Source organism: Strix aluco, chromosome W (assembly GCF_031877795.1).
Source record: "Strix aluco isolate bStrAlu1 chromosome W, bStrAlu1.hap1, whole genome shotgun sequence".
Classification (NCBI taxonomy): Eukaryota; Metazoa; Chordata; class Aves; order Strigiformes; family Strigidae; genus Strix; species Strix aluco.
In genome coordinates, this window is record NC_133970.1 from 16,650,195 (window position 1) to 16,668,112 (window position 17,918).

Here is a 17,918-nt window from a genome sequence, read left to right on the forward strand (position 1 = left end):
AGCTCAGAACTCTTAAATTTAAGATAGAGAGATTTTAAATACACACTTCTGATAAGGGACTTTTCCCACAGAAATTCAGAATTATAAAAGCTGGCCCCACTCACTTGTACAGAAGTCCACTGCCTCACAACATGAAACATCAAAAGGACAGTCAGATCAAGCAAGACCACCAGAGCTCTGGCAATCTTCCAGGCACACGCTGAGACTAATCCACTTGTCTTAAGTTTTCAGGTAGGACATTAATATGTGGCTATTTATTAAGAATGAGTAAATATTAACAGTGGAAATAAAAAATGGCAGCTTCAAAAGCTTAATTATTTGCACTGAAACTAATATTATTGTTCTATATTAATCTATAACTGTGTATTATGATTAAAATCCTACAATAGTGGGGTTTTTTTTTATTGTTAAACAGAGTGAACTGAGCAAAATATCCTTATCTGGAACAATGATATGAAATGGGGATTGAGTGATTATTCTAAAATTTTTAGTATACTTCCTGCACCACTTTTCAATAATATTTAAGAATCTCTATAGGGTTTCACATCTCCATAGCACTACTGAAAGATAATTCAAAACTAATTCCATGCCTATCAAGGAGGTAGTATCCCCTATTTTTTATAAGAAAATAGAAAAATGAAATCTCACTTGAAGCAAACATACTCAATGGCAAAGTGGAATTGCAGCATGGTTATGTTCAAAATCAAAAGGAACAAGAAGTTAGAGTATTTTTTTCCTAAAGACGACAATATTCTCTGTGACATAACTACCAGAAACAGAGCACCTTTTAACTATAGATACTATTATTTTTGCAAAAGACATTTCCATAACTCCCTTGTGTTTAGTTGTGGGTTTTTTTAAGAAAAAACGATTTTGTCATTTTAATTACAGCAGAACCCATTAACATCAATATATTAAAAAAACCAACAACATTCTTACAGCAGAAACACACAGAGAAAATATTATTATTGGACTTACATGCCTGGACTCCACCTTCTTCCCATCTTAGGCCCCTGATTGCTTAAAAGACCACTTGCAGTCCATCCAAGTTTCAGTTGTGAGTTGTACTCACAATTCTGTTTCATTTTATTTTCAGCTTCTTAGCATAACAGTGGAAGGAAAAAGACCTGAACCACTCTAGTGTAGCTCCCACCACTGCTTGAAACAATTCCTCCTACTTGATGTATATAGGCAATTTCTCTGTTTTGTCAGTTTAAGTTAAGAAATCAGACTCCACCAGAAAATTCAGGAAGATTATTTTATGATGGTAAAAGTGAATGACAATCTATAAAATTAGGCTGCATTATCTACATATGTAACAGTACAGAAGCGTAAAATATTCAAAAGTTCTGAGGTAATTTACATTATCATATGTATCTACTAAAAATACATTAAACTAAGAAAACAGGCAGCAGATTATTTAACTCTGACTACACTTGAACACATCAACAATCTAATACTGCCAACAAGGAAAAGTCTTGCTCCATCCTATCCCCACTCTTATTCTTCCCTCCTTCCATACACCAAAACTTGGCTATGCCATCCTATTCCATCCCTAGTGCTAGTTCTGCTATTTATCAAGCTACTCAGTGCATGGATTTAAATCGTTAATCCAGCAGAAAACTATAAGGATTTTTTTTTTTCTCTGGGCTCATTTTCTAACACAGTAGAAATGTGAGAAACATTGGAGCTCACAAAATAGTCTGCAGAGTGCCAGAATCTACGTAAGTTATACGTATGGAAGCAGGGGATAAAAAAATAGGAGGGAGAAAAAGAACAGGGACCTACCCAGTAGGCATTAATTTGGCTCTTAAAGTTTCCTGAAACCATGCTTAAATTATTATTACAAAATACAATACAGTGTTCACAACACACTATGAGGTAACAGTATCAGTCAGTTTTATCAAATAAAATGCTTTTGTTCTCAGAATATATATGATTAAAGCTGCCTGACAGTTTTCATTACTTAATATTGTGAAGAGATTGTGATCATTATGAGCAGGACTATTAACAAGATTCTGCTACAGTTAGTTTCATTTCTTCTGTGCTATTTTTGTATCAAACTTCTTTATCATGATATAGAATTAAACAGCCCAAATCATTTCATTTCTAAGGCTAATATAGTTCTATGACCATGTTTACTTCAGCAAACCTGTTCCCCTTGCTTCTGCAACATCACACGGAGCTAGTGATCAAGTTTGCAAGACTACAAGAAAAAATATTCTAGAACTGACTGCTTCTTCCTTTTAAAAAGTTACATTACAGAAATTCACAATGACATCTTTTCTAAATTTATGATGTTTCTTTTTCTCCCCATGGTCTTACTGAGAACCTTTTAACATTAAGATGACCAGACACTTTCATGTAATTAAGTTACATCAAAAGATTTTTGTGCCAATTTCATCTAACTTACAAGAGCTTTTAATCCTTGTTTGTCAATTAGTGCCTCACCACATTTGCTGACATGAACTTACCTCCTCCCAGACTATTTTGCTGAACTCCCTATTCCACTGATCTTTCTTGCAGTTGTTCTTTGCACCTATATCTACTCTTCTTTCTTTACTACAGATGGCAAGACCTGTATGCATAATTTCAGATGAAGTTTCAGCTGTGATACCTGCTCTGTTCCAGACTGCTTTCTTTCCAGTCTAGCTTTCTCAGAGCAGCTTCTTGTAAAGTCACCTGTGTATTAACAATATTTCCCTTGCATCAAATATCACTACACACCATACTAATATAAATACCAAGTAAGACTTAAGACCAATCCCTAGGGTACTCCACTGCAATTATTCCTATTTGATAATCACTCTTCTAATTCTACTAATCACCTCTACCAGCTTCTTCTCTACAATTCTTTTACTAATCTCTACCTTAAGTAATAATTTTCCATACTGCACTACATCAGGTATTTCAACTTAGTCCCAATAAATAAGACTCCAAAAGACTTAGGCACCTGATCAAGTTATTAGAGCAACAATGAAATACAGTATGTACAGCTGAGCTATGGTAACAAGCCACATGTGTGTTCTTCACCACAACAAAGAAAGTAATTCAGTTTAGCTTAGTCCTCCAACACAGTGGGAAAAAGTTGAACCAAATTACAAGTGGACAGAGAAGCTAACTGACTAACCTGGTAACTTCGCAAGTTTTCTTTGTAGGTCAATTCTTCTCTTCCCCAAAACAAAATCTAATATCCTTATTAGCATCTTTGAGTTCAAGGAATTCTAGCACTATTCATATGAAAAGATACACAGTTCAACTGGCTTTACTAACTAGGTGGAGCTTAAAAAAAATATCACAGAATAATTTAGGCTGAAACAAAGATTTGGATGCTATCTGTTCTAACCCTGTGCTCAAAGCACAGCTAATTTTGAAGTTACATTAAGTTTCTCAGGGCTTTGTGCCTAGTCAAGTACTAATCGTGTCCAAGAATGAAGATTGCAAGACTGCTCTAGACAACCTGTTCCAGTGTCAGAGGAACCTCACTGTCAAGAATTTTTTCCTTAGTTTATAAGAGATTCAGTTTCAAAAGCAAATGACTTCTAGACCAACATTTACTTAAAGCAAACCCAGTTTGTGAACATTCAAGGTAACTTCGTATTACAATTCTTAGTGTTTTAATTTACTATCAAAATAAACACCATTCTTTGATTTAAGAAGTTGCAGGCAAAGGACTTAGCAGCTTCAAACCTTACTCTGCTGTATTGCTCTAATAATACCTCTTCTACCAGAGATTTTCATTCACAAAGAATTTATTTTATTCATACCACACCTATTTTTTTAGCTGATCACAATAGTAACAGTGCTTCCCCACCAAGCCCACTAATTTCTGTTTTCTAGGAACAACACACATTCTTCAATACTCATCTTCCAGCTCAGATTTCTATTTCACTGTGTTTTCACTATCCCAGCCACAGACAGTTTACAGTCTACATGTTGCACTTAATTGTTCTGCTCCAGGTTCTGTGGATGTATGTTTCAGTCAACTACAGAAGGTCATTCCCAGTCCCTTAACTAATGATTTTGTCTCTCCCTGCCTGCCCTGAACTGCTACATGCATATCCCTATTTCCCATTGCTCTTTGCTTCCTCCTCCCAAATAAGCTTGCTTCTATTCAGAAGTTGTACACCTCAGTGTATACCTAGCTTGCTCTCATCTTCCACATCTTACCTAAGGAACCTCAAGATCAAGAGAACTAATTCTTTACACACAATTATTGTACTACAGTACATAAGAAAAGCATTTTTTGTAAAACACCTTTGACTCAAACCTTTGAATAACCATACTAATTTCTACAGATATTAATGATGGAAAATACTAATCTTTCTGATGCATTAGTATCAGAAGAAGTGCCACCTATTATGAAATACCACTGTGATATTAAACCTCTTAGATAAGACTGACCACAGTGAGCTGTGACTGTGTATCTTTCTCCACACTAATCTCCAATTCCATGTCAATCTGATTTTCTGGGGAGTGAAGGGCCACACTGGCTCACAATCTTGCAGAATTCATCCCAGAGCAAAGGCCACAGCAAAAAATAGCCTTGTCCACACTGCTGTCTGGTGTACACAACCCCTTTCACCAAGTGGAATGAAGTTTTCCCAAGACAGGTGCATGTTTTGCTTTGATACTCTGCAAGCTGGATGTAAGACTAACACTGCAGCTACTTTTATGGTATCAATGCTTAATATTGCTGTGTACTCTCAGAACTGTGATTCTGAAACAGTATAATGTGTAAACATCTTTTTCCCATTTGAAAATTTTAAGTCCCCATTCCAAAACACTAAGGCATCAAAGAGTTATTAAGATCTTCCTGCCCAATTCTATACCACAAATTAAGCTATAGTATAGCTTATAAAATCAATTAAACTATATATAGCTTTAAAAAAAAAAAAAAGTATAATTCTAGGTAGATGTTCAGGCTGGACTTCTCCAGGCTAAACACTTACATTTGGCTAAGTTGTATTAAAACACCAGCAACAGAAAGTCCACACCCTGAGAACAAGCTCTCAAAAAGTGGTGTTAGCCATCACTACTCCACATTAGTTATTAAAACAACTAGATTAATTATTTCATATTTCTGTTAGTAACTTCTGTTCCCCTTTTCAAAAATCCAAACACTCAAGAAGCAATTAAAAATCTTTCCTGAACTGCACAAAGATCTTATTTATATAGAAAAAGAAATATGGGCTTCCAAAGTGAACAAAGATCGCAGCACACCTAAAATCATTTTAAGTCAGAAGCTAGCTAGGAGGTAGAAAGTGCTGATCAATAGCAATTAATGAAGTATTGGTGCCCACTTAATAAAACATTGTTCTCCAGTTTCAAAAACACACAGGTTTGTCTAATTTAAATAGGAAATGAGCAATGTTCTTCCACAAAAAAAAAAAGCTCAGAGAACTTGTATTATAATTAGATCCAAAACAGCAGAATCCTCATTTGTTAGTTACTTTTATATAGTGACACTGATAGGAGGTCTGGATTTCCTGTGATTTATCAGCCCAAGAGTGACAGAGAATTAAGATCATTTAAATTTAACAAATACTAAACTATATTCTAGAGAACGCTTTGCTCTTGTCCTTTTCTAGTAAAAAAGTGTTGAGGGTTTTTTTTTTTGTAAAAAAAAAAAAATAAATTCAAGGTAAAAAGCTTTATTTATTTATTGCACATTAACAATATCAAGAAAATGCAACACTTTGATATAATGCTATCTATTTTGCCAGGTAATAACTTCAGGTGACTTAAGATTGTAAGATATTTTGTTTTCCACATTAGGATATTTGTTGAGTAAGCCCTGCCTTAAAAAACTTAATAAGATATCTGCAGCAATTATTGTCAGAGGAATACACTTTCAGAAAAATGCAGTCTATTTCCATATAAGATATATGACACATAAAAGGTATGTATAGAGAGGAAAGCATATAAAAGATGCCCTATAAACCTTGCTTTTCATCACATTGATTTAATTTAAAAACAAAAATGAATTGTAATTCATGTGCAAATAAGCCAAAGGAATACAAAAATGCTTATCTCCAGTGCATCTCTGTACTAACAACACACGTTAACATTGCTGCTATTCCAGCTCCGTTTAAGGCAATGAACACTGAAAACTCTCTTTCTAGAGTCAAAGGACATTTAACTTTTTTTAGTTTTCTGAAGAGTGCTATTTTGACATAGAGTTACGATCAGGACTAAAATCAATTTTGTCTCTACCCAAACTACCAGTTTCCTCAGAAATGACAACCTCTAAAACATTTCTTGAAGGTTTTTTTGCATGTAAATGCAGAAGTGACTTTCAGGCTAGCTTAGCACAACACTTAAGCTACTCTTAAAAATAATTTTTAAAATACAAATATCTTGAACTAAAAAAAAACCAAACAGACAAAACCCCATACTAATTAAGCCTTATTTCACAAATTCTAATTTTTAGAAATATTTGAACATTGTAGCATTAAGGAAACCATATTTGTTGAGACCTAACTGCCAGATTTCCCAAAGTTTCATAGAGTACTTTATTAGTCAGAATAGCAAAAAATACAACTTTGCAATTTTTCTTTCAGGGGTATGAAGACTGAAATAAGTATGAGCTAACTCTCCAAAAACTGAAAGCAGAACTAAAATCTGCTGCGTCTTCAATTTCTAACCTAAGAAGCAGCACTACTGAGTAACTGGTCAGATGAACTTTCAGGAGTGTTAATGGAACCTGGGCAGAGTAAAGTAAAAAACAAAATAATACCAATTTTAAAAAATAAGAGACAATCAAATGACCTTTTATCTCCTAAACACACTTGACAATAAACAGCATAAAACAGTGAAATATCACACTACAGTAAGTTGTATTTTAGAAGACTTCTGTTTTTCTAGAATCTGTCACTCATGATAGGCATAAAATTTTGAAGACTGAATTTATCTTTTTAGAACTTTAATGAAAATTGTTATTTCCTATGATTACAACTTTGTGAAAAGAACACTGTGTCCAGACAGCTTTTAAATATCTCCAAGGAGGGAGACTCCACAAGTTCCCTGGGCAACCCGTGCCAGTGCTTGGTCACCCTCACAGAAGAAAAAAAACACCAAAAAACCCCCCAAAAAACAGTTTCCTGATGTTCAGATGGAACCTTCTGTGTTTCAGTTTGTGCCCACTGCCTCTGGTCCTGTCACTGGGCACCACTGAAAAGAGCCTGGCTCGGTCCTCTTTGCACCCTCCCTTCAGTCCCAGCTCTCCCAGCCTTTCCTCATAGGACAGAGGCTCCAGTCCCTTTATCTTTGTGGCCTTTCATCGGACTCTCTCCAGTACGTCCACGTCTCTTGCACTGGGGAGCCCAGAACTGGACGCAGGGCTCCAGGTGTGGCCTCACCAGTGCTGGGTTAGAGAGGAAGGATCAGCTCCCTTGACCTGCTGGCAATACTTTGTCTAATGCAGCCCAGGATGCCATTTGCCACCTTTGCTGCAAGGGCACGTTGTTGGCTCAAGTTCAACTTGGTGTTCCCCAGGACCCCCCAGGTCCTTTTCTGCCAAGCTGCTTTCCAGCTGGGCAGCTCCTAGCATGTACGGATGCCTTGAGTTGTTCCTCTCCAGGTGCAGGACTTTGCACTTCCCCCTGTTGAACTTCACAAGGTTCCTGTCAGCCCATTTCTCCAGCTTGTTGAGATCTCTCTGGATGGCAGTGCAACCCTCTGGCACATCACTCACCGCTCCCAGTTTTGTGTTACCAGCAAACTTGCTGAGGGTACGCTCTGCCCCATCATCCAGATCATTAATGAAGATGTTAAACAGAGAAATTGCTAAAATTGGCAAGTTCTCTATAAAAGGAAAGAAGCTTCAGTAGCATGGAAAATTGTACTCAAGTCTTAAAACATTCTATATTTCCTGCTTTAAACTACTACTTTGCTTTTTTAGGTACCAATAATGTAACTACACTTTAACCTACCATTGTTGCATTCAAGTAGCAGACAAAATTTTACACATAATTTTAATACCCCAGATTTAAGCCTATAACCATCATTCCATTTTGATATTACAACTACAAAGGATGTAACTATACCATTAACAGAAAAGCTTCCCCAAGTGCTCAATTCCTAAAGATATGAGACTGCTGCAAATTTAATCTAGTTGGCAGATTTCTCTCCTAAAATTTACAAAGGCTCCTCTGATTACTGAGGCACTTTTCCTCCTAACTACCACCACCTCCTCTGTCTCCCCATTGTTAGTCAACTGCAATACTGGTATACAGCCCATGTTAACAAACCCAGAACCCCTTATTGTCTTTCTCATGTTGGCATGAGAGTGGGACTCGCCAATTTGAAAATAATTCTATCAAAATCTTTTTATAAACAGCAGTAACTTACTGGAGGCTTCTTGTGTACATTAAATAAGCTAGAACTGCATGTTTAAGATTGCACTTAAGACTAACATAGATTGAACAAAGGAGGATCAGCACCACGCAGCTCAATCCTATTTAGAGAAGTCCCTTTTGCTAAAAATGCATATCCTTTAAGATACAATGCAACTCAAGATAGCATGGGCATAAAATTCACAAAAAGAAAGTATTTGGAGTTTTTACACTAGGATATAAGTACATCCATCCTATGATAAAACTATGATTATTTTCATTCCCCATACATTTTAGAATGGACTGCATATAACACAATACTGTAAAATGAATAAATGTTTTTCTTAAGTTTAAGTCTAATGGCACATTTCCACTTCAGAATAAACCTTAAGTCCTACTCAGTATTGTCCCTATCTTCCTGTTGTCCACCAGTACAAGCCTGAATTACGTTTAGTGATACTTTAAAATTGGGCTAGTAGGCCTGTGTGGATTACAGCCCTAACATCTCTGAAAGACTGAATACTTTTGAAACCAGTATCTAGTTGAAGAAGAGATAACTGGGGCAGACACTAAAGACAAAAGTAAATTAGAAGTACTAGCAAATGTGAAAAAACCCTCCACCCCCAAACAATTCTCAATGGCCAACTTATCCATCCACAGGAATTCACCTTCCTTTGCTGTTCTGCACCAGTCTCAAATATCCTGTAACATCATGCACTGCACCTGAATGCCAAGGTAGCTATAATTGCAAGAGTTCACTTCCATATGGCTGCCTATAAAACTGCATCTTAACCTGAACTCCCAGGAACTGTGATTGGCTCCGGACCCTAACTGCTACAGTTGCCTTTATCTGTGAAGGCTCACCACACTTAGTAACATTCACACTACTTTATAGCAATTCAAAGTTAACAAATCACTCCTAACTACCAAAGAATCTCCCATCTGTGACCTGTCTCATTAGAGCAGGGACACGGTATGAACATCACTAAGATCAAACTCAGACACTCCAAGATTGTTTTATCTTCTTAACAGAAACCAAAATCTTAACACAAGGTTAATTGAGACCACCACATTTGCACACTTCCCCATCCAAACATTCTCAATGTCCCTATCTCTCCATCAACATCCCCACATTTCAGTCAGCCAACTTTAAAATAAAAGCATAACTACGCCTCTTCTCCAGCACTGAATCAAGAATACTAATATTTTTTACACATGAAAGAAAAGCCAGTATTAGGTTGTTAATTTCAAACTGAATGCACACACAGCGATTCAGGTGGCCTACAGAGCATACACACACAAAGTAAAGAGGACTAGTATCACCAAATTCCACATTTATTTCAGGCTCCTGAACAGATTAATACAGTTACTTAAATAAGTAACAAATGAGTTTTGCATTGCATGCAGGTTTATAACCTTAGGCCCCAATACCACCACTAGCAGAAAGAACAGAGGTATTGCAATATTCAGAGAAATTTCCTGTATCAGTATTTGCATAATCTAATGATTCTCTCATTAAGTCATGATGTTATTACTGGGTAGTGCACATGAATTTTGAATGAGTGGGGCAGCAGGAAATTTTACGCAGTGACAACACTGAAAAGAACAAGAATGCTTCTAATTCATTATTTACAGGTTTAAAGGGCACTTAGCTCTTTTGCTGCCTTTGATTAAATATGAAATGAATTAAGATTTCCAATGTGCTTTATGAAAACACATATTTATGAACTAATAAAAACAGACACCTATTCCCTTTCTTATCTAGTCAATTCAGGGAACTATACTGCTTACACTGTTACAACAGTAAATACATTATCAACTTGGGCACACACTACTCGCGAATTTCCCAAATCCAAGATCTAACATCTGAGCAGCTACCAACCTAGCCTTTATAACTGATTCAAATATCAGTATTTAAAGTTAAGACTATATTCCTTGGACAAACTGCAATTTATCCTTCATGTGAAGAATGAGGGAGTATTTAAGTGATCCACCATGGCCACACATAAGCTAGAATCACAGGGAGACACGGTGATGAAGGTATTATTGGCATAGAAATCATCTTTTCAATTGTTGATTTTTAGCAGCTATTTCCTTGAATGCAATAGTTCTAATACATTGTCCCTTCACTACTATTAATGCAAATTAGAATATTGTCATTTTAAGAAACTGGAATTCCAGCAGGGTTTATACTGGTCTACAAGTCTAGAATTAAACACAGAAAACATTAACTACAAGCACCTTTCAAATAGTTAGTATAATAGATTTTTCTCCTTTGAAATTATTTATCAGAAACTATTTAGACACTCTTCTTTCTGATGCAAAGTTGGGTTTGGTTTTTTTTTCTTCTGCATGTTTCCAGCTGAAGATTTAACAGTTTCATACTTTGAGATATTCTAAGAAAGGCTCGTATCCTAAAAAGAATTGCACAGATTGTTTGCACTTAGCTGAATTAAGTGCTAAAATCAACAGGATTCTTTATGTTATCATTAGGGAGCACTGACTGAGATCCCTTTAAAGTTGCAGCCTAAAGTTCTTCCAGTGCATCAGAATTTGACAGCCATTTTGTCAAGAAAGAACCCAAAAAAATGTGACTAATATACTTATTATGAAAGTTTCTGTTACTTGCTATAAAAACTACATCACTGGGACTTCTAAATGGCATATATCAAAAAAAACAAGATCTTCAGTTTCACGTGTCTGATTTACCGTCCTAAAACAACTTGCTATTTTGAGCAACTTTTTAAAAATCTGTAAATTAGTCCTGTGGCCAGATTTTTTAATTATTTTTTTTTTTAGGTAGATTTGTGACTCACCTACGTATTAACTACACAGATAAACACCCATTTGTATTCTCCATTATCCTAGTTTCTAATGACACAGGAATTTTGTTATTCTATAAACTATTTTGAATACTGGTAACAATCTTAGAGGGCTTGCTGCAATATTAAGCCTTTTATTATCTTCCCCTGCTACCACCATCTCTTTCTCAAATATACTAGAGTGAAATATACATTTTGTAGCACTCCGTAAACAAGCTACTAAGGACCTGCCAAATCTGCTTCATGAAGGTAAGCTCCCTTTTAGACATTTTAAGTGACTCCTATGTTTTCTGCTCAAAATATTAAATTAATTCTTATGAAAGGACTGCTTTAACACCGATTGCTGTGTCTAAACTTTCAGATGTGGTAAATATACAAGCCATTTATAGGATGCAGTCTTTTACCGATACACAAATGGAACAGTATCTTGCACTTGTGATACCAAAGGAAAAAGCTTCTTTCAATCAGTTTTTCCATTTTCTCAAGAACACATTTAGGATTAACTATGAAAACAGTTTTGAACTTGAACTTTACTCCAATTATATGTTTTTATATTGCAATTCAAAAGGAAATTTCAATGGAGTTTTTATATAATGTCAAAGGAGTTAATATATGGATCTGTTTACTATTCACTTAAAGATTGTTTATTGAAAAAAAAAATTAATTCCTCTATGCCATTTAGAAACTCTTTCATACCCCACGACAACCCAGTTTCAAATTTCACTATAAGTGTCAAGTAAAGCATAAACATACTGCTAGCACCTAATCTTAAAAGAACAAGACGACAAGCTAAGTTTAATCTTCTCCTTTTACTATCATACATTGGAGTAAGTGAAGATTAATGTACTTTATCTATTTCCAGGAAAGAATAGATAGAAATAATAGATTGGAAGTCATTCCAAGAGCCCCATAAAACTGTATATTCCTGAAACTATGTCAGGTATGCAGCTTTTATTAGCTAGTTAACAGTAGCACATATCTGCATTTCTTTGTTAATAACGCCTTATATATTTACTTTATTCTTCTGCTTTTCCCATTAACCAAGCCTTAGGAGTCAAGGAAGATCTTTATTACAGTTTTATGAAACAAATAATGTAGATTCAAATGTGGACTTCAAGGTGTTACTCCAACTCAAGCCAAAAATGTGAAGATGTTCCTGATTATATCTGGGTTTTGCCAAATTAAGTAATTCAATTTCAGAAAAAGTGAGATAATAGATGCTACCAATTACTTTCTAACACTCTGATACACAATTTGGATGCACAAAGATACAAAAAAATTAAGGCAGTATGTCTTGTATAGACATAGTTACTGGTCCCTGAGCTCCACTATAAGTCCTGGTCTTAAATATCCAAGTAGGAAATCTTTTTAAAAGGTGCCTGGCCCTGAAAGTACCTTCTCTACTTTCTAAGAAACATTAATTATAACATTGCTTCAGTGGAACAAGACAGCCCCCTGTATTTTCTAGCACTTCAGCTCTTCCTTTATCCATCCAGTCTCCTGTAGGTTGAGTTAGTATAATTTTAACCTATATTAAAAAGGAGTCCATCCTCTCACACTGACATATGGAGAGGCAAAGACTTGGGGAGCAAGCCCCATCTTCCCTGAAGGAGAAGGGCCCAGGGGTGGCAGACGGTAACTCGCAGGTGTTGTTGACTACAAGTGACCATTTTAAAGGGCCTTGGGGCCTGATGCTGCCGCCGATTCTCCTCCGTGGTGTCCGGCTCTACCTCCCCACCCTCACACCACTGGGTATACAGGGAAGCCCTTACCAGGAGAATAAGAAAACACACCCGCGGGCGGAGCAGACAAACAGAAGTATCCAAAGGACAAGCATTCCGGAGGAGCGGGGTGCAAAAGAGGCCCCCACACTGGACGGGGGATGGGAGCAGTCCCGAACACTCACCCCCGAGGGGGCGGAGAGATCCCGGTCAGGGATACGGGACCGGAGACGAAGAGGGGAGAGGTGGCTCCGGGTCCGGACAGAGGAAAGGGCAGGGCAGGGAGGGGTCGCGGCGGTTACCTATACTGGGCAGGAGCCCCGCTATGGGTGAAACCAAAGTAGTTGCCGGTGGCCATTTTGGCATCTTCTCCCAGCCGGCTGGGCACTGTGGCGACGATAACCAAGAGGCGGCGGCAGCGGTCGAGGCCATGACAGGAGGCACAGCAGGAGAAGAAGGAAGGGGAAGAAGCGGGGGGGGGGGGAGGGCAGGCGGGGGAGAGAAAATGAGATAGATAAGAGACAGAAAAAGCGCGCGAGCGCCAGATCAGACACGGCACCTCAGGAATCCCCCCTCCCCGTTCCCCCGCCCCGCGCGCAGGCTCCCCCCCCGCCGCCCCCCCCGCGCATAGACACACATAAACACCGAGCGCCGTTACTTACCATAGGTGAACGAAACTACCGGGCATATAGGAATCATGAGTCCAAGCTGGCAGCGACAACAGGAACTGAACTATCAACTCTCACCCCCTCCTCCTCCTCCTCCCCCCTCCTCCTCCTCCTCCTCCTCACCACCGCGCTCGCTCCCTTCCCCACACACACCTACGGCGACAACGGCAGAATGCGGCCGGACTGAGGCCGTGCCCACGCACGAGATGTGTGAGAGGCCGCTGGGAGCTGTAGTCCGACCCATAACTACGCCCCTTTCCCCCCGCCCCAAACACAAAAGAGCACGCTTAGTGCTGTGGAAACCGCTTCCAGACTTGAAGCGCGAATCCTTATGTGCGCATGCGCGGGATATGCAAAATCTCTTGGGAGTTGTAGTTCTCTTCCTCGAGGCCTAGGCTCGAGGAATTGCAATAGGTACCGCCTATCTGCCCCCTTCCTCCCTCCATTATTCCGTATTCTGCACCTACTGTCACACTGCATCTGTACCCGTGAACTCATATTGTAAAGATAGGGTCGGTTTCTCATTCTTACCTGCAAAGGCACAACACACTACAGTAGGTAGCTCAAGTAAGAGAAATTTAGATGAAAAGGGTCACCACTGCCCTTGCCACATACTGGTGTTTGTCCCTACGCACATACTTACCATGTCGATATTTACCAGCTTTCCCACACAAGCACCATTGTCAGCTGAAGACTGACATACACAGCAGGTACCTAGTTAGCAGTCTTGCAAGGCCACTGAGCTAGAAGGCAGCACCTGCAGCTATAGTGTTACTAATTTGTTATTAATTTGAGTTGATGATTTTTGATGATTTTGATAAGGAATGATTAGGACTAATCAATTAAATAGAATCTCACAGAAATACTAGTTTTTATAAAATATAGTGGTGTAATGTTTTAAGTAGTCATAGAGATATTGTATGTAGTTTAAGGTAACCATGCAACCAGTTACGCTGCTGGATGAGGTACCATTGTTAGACTGTTTGGTAAGGATGATTTATTGCCCTATAGACCAGGATATTCTAAAAGCTGTATTGTGAAAGGGCCTCAAAGCATGTTGAAAATTGCAATGTGAGCCAAAGTCCTTGAGTCAAGGACATTGGAGGGTCTTTCTTTTGAGTCAGTGGTCCGTGGTGGTCACACAAGCAGCCCCCCGACTCATTTCAGGACTCAAGTGCACATGACCGGAAAGAGGTGGGAATAAGAAAATGAGTTACAGGGATTAGCATGTTTATGTATGAGAACTTGATTAATATGTATTACTGTATCCAATATAATCAGCATGCTACACGAGTTAGGTGTGTGTTGTTGGTGAGACGACTCCCCTACGCACGCGGCCGTTAGTAAAGGAGTGTGTGCTTATCTACATCCCATTGATGTTGATAAGTTCTTTTATCCCATTTTGGTGAAAGTTTCTGGCGACCCAGATAGGACCTCACTGAAAGAGACCGGAGAAGTCGGGGACCTGATCAGTTCCAGCCGGCACAAAGGAATTCTTGGGAATACCCATCGATCCCCGATCCATAAGGCTCTTTGCAACGTCCCCTGGAATTGGTAAGACACTTCTTATTTGGTTTGGTTTGGAAAGTGCCTGTCAGACATGGTGAAAGCTGCGCAGGGTTGGACTAAAGGTACCCGTTTGGATTGGGAGCCTAGGCGTCTGCCTGTAAGACGTAAGCGAAAGCTATTGCAGGGTTGGACAAATTTGGGTATTTGGGGATTGGAAGAACTTATATGCTATAGGTTTTTATTTGTACTTTGGTATTAAAACAAAAATTTTGAAAAAATTGGTGGTGTTTGTGTGAGTTTGAGACGTACAAATAAGTACAAAGCAAGTGCAGAGTTCGGATCCGCGGTTCTGTTATCCTGCGAGGGGTGCAGCCGGAGAAGGACAAAGCGAAAGATTGAGTGATTGTGTGTGTGTGAATTTTAAAATACTTTGAAATTACATCTGAGGTAACACATTTGTTTGAGAGTAAGAGTGTTGGTAATTTGGCTTTTGATGAAAAGGTACTGAAGACGTCCCCATTAGGATGTCTGTTAGCACATTGGGGAGAAATACATGATGACTTACATAAAAGTCAAATGAGAGTATTGTAATCATTGGTGGCCTTTATATATTTTGGAAGATCAGGAAAAGTGGCCTGCCACTGGAACTTTAGAGGAGGATTTGTGAATTCTGGGAACCGAGATTTTAATGCACCCCTAGGAACAAATCAGTGGGCTTATTGTAGAGAAGGTTACTGGAAACGAGAATGTTGAGAAATGAGGGGCGGTCAGCAAGAGGTAACAAGAGTAATGGTTCTAGATGAATGAAGGGGACGGGAGGGGAACCCAGCTGAACCTCTGGTTGTAATTAAGCTGGGAGAAAAAGAGGTTAATTTTTTTAGTAGATACAGATGCAACATTTTCAGTATTGAATACCTGTAAAGGGAAATTGGGAATGAAAACAGCAAACATAAGGGGAGCAACAGGGAAATAAGAAAAACAGGCTGTTCCTACAACCCCTATATTTAAAATCTGGGAACAAAATAATTACACATAAATTCTTGTATATACCAGAATGTCTGATATCCTTGTTAGGAAGGGATTTGTTGTCCAAATTAAATGCTCAGATTGTTTTTGAGAAAGGGGAACTCCTCCTAAAAATACCTGAGTCAAAGACAGGAGAAATCCTGATGATACAAGAAAGAAGAACAAGAAATTCCACAGCAAGTAGATCTAGCAGTAATCCCTGTAGTATGGGAAACAGATAAACCTGGCAAATCAAAATTAGCACTACCTGTGAAAATAGAATTGAAGGAGGGTGCAAGACCAGTAAGGTTTAAACAGTACCCAATAATACCAGAAGTTAGACGGAGAATTAAAAAATGATTGACAATGTTTTGGAATATAAAATCCTTGAGGAATGTGAATCTAAATATAATACTCCAGTTTTACCAGTTAGGAAACCTTCAGGTGAATATAGGTTAGTAACAAGATTTAAGAGCAGTGAATCAGATAGTTAAGGACATTTATCCTGCAGTGGCAAATCCATATACGTTGTTGACAGTATTAAAAGAGACCCATCAGTGGCTTACAGTGCTTGATTTGAAGGATGCTTTCTTTTGCATACCTCTGGAGAAGTAAAGCAGAAAATTGTTTGCCTTTGAGTGGGAAAATCCACAAACGGGACAAAAAATACAATTGACATGGACAAGACTATCCCAAGGATATAAAAAAAAATAGCCCGAACATTTTTGGAAATCATCCGGCAAAGGAACTTGAAATATAGAAACAAGATGATTCACAGCCAAAGCCTGGACACTTACTTTTGCAATATGTGGACGACATACTGATTGCTACAGAAGAAAGATCCACCTGCATAAAGGTAACAATAGAACTTTAAAAATTTTTTTTGGACTAAACGGGTACAAGGTATCTAGAAATAAAGCCCAAATGGTCAAGCCATTGTATGAAGCTCAAAAGAACTTTCCCTTTGTATGGGGCCCACATCAGCAGCAGGCCTTTAAAGATTTAAAGTGAGCTCTAATGTCTGCACCTGCCCTGGGACTTCCAGATTTAACCAAAGATTTCCGGTGGTTTGTTCATGAAAGACAACATCTTGCACTGGGTGTGCTGACCCAGAGAATGGGAAGCTGGAAGAGACCAGTTGGATACTTTTCCAAACAGATGGACACTGTGAGTAAAGGATGGCCTACTTGCCTTCGAGCAGTTGCTGCTACAGTAATGCTTCTTCAAGAGGCCTGAAAATTGACTTTGGGAAGAACAATAACAGTATATGTCCCACACATGGTGATAACTGGTTTAGAACAAAAGGGGGGACATTGGTTGTCCCCGAGCAGAATGATGGAGTACCAGGTGGTCCTGACTGAACAAGATGATGTGGTTTTAAAAAAACAAGTAACCTGGTAAACCCTGCAGTTTTCCTAAGTTCTACACAGGAAGAAGGGCAGCTGGAGCATGACTGCCTGACTACCATTGAACATGTGCACTCCAGTCGAGAGGACTTGAAGGACACACTGTTGGAAGATCCCGACTGGGAGTTATACACAGATGGCAGCAGCTTTTGTGGAACGTGGAGTTTGATACTCTGGATATGCGGTAACAACAGACAACTCAATCATAGAGGCAAATGCATTGTCTGGCACCACTTCAGCTCAAAAGGCAGAACTCATTGCTTTAACCCAAGTTCTTGAATTAAGTGAAAAGAAGAAAGTAAATATCTGGACTGACTCGAAGTATGCTTTTGGGGTAGTACATGTCCATGGAGTCTTGTAGAAAGAACGAGGATTTTTGTCCTCCCAGGGATCAAATATTAAACATCAGGATGAAATGTTGCAATTATTGCAAGCAGTTCAGAAACCAGCT

At 38.5% G+C, this 17,918-nt stretch overlaps 1 protein-coding gene, 1 long non-coding RNA gene and 1 other non-coding gene across 6 annotated transcripts in view; all 3 read right to left on the reverse strand.

Moving 5' to 3' along the window:
• The window catches only part of LOC141917569 (zinc finger RNA-binding protein-like), a 45,003-nt gene extending 31,362 nt beyond the window's left edge, over positions 1-13,641 (reverse strand). For all 4 annotated transcript variants that reach the window (XM_074810871.1, XM_074810870.1, XM_074810869.1 and 1 more), the window contains exons 1-2: positions 13,542-13,641; positions 13,182-13,266 (exon numbers count right to left, since the gene is read on the reverse strand). In XM_074810871.1, coding sequence (XP_074666972.1) covers positions 13,182-13,266; positions 13,542-13,578 — 122 coding nt within the window. In that variant the 5' untranslated portion in view covers positions 13,579-13,641. The remainder of the gene's footprint in view (positions 1-13,181; positions 13,267-13,541) is intronic.
• The window catches only part of LOC141917666 (uncharacterized), a 407,503-nt gene that overhangs the window by 268,632 nt on the left and 120,953 nt on the right, over positions 1-17,918 (reverse strand). The window lies entirely within an intron of this gene.
• LOC141917875 (small nucleolar RNA SNORA66) lies at positions 2,067-2,204 on the reverse strand. The gene has a single exon (XR_012621493.1). It is a non-coding gene; the product is annotated as a small nucleolar RNA SNORA66 (small nucleolar RNA).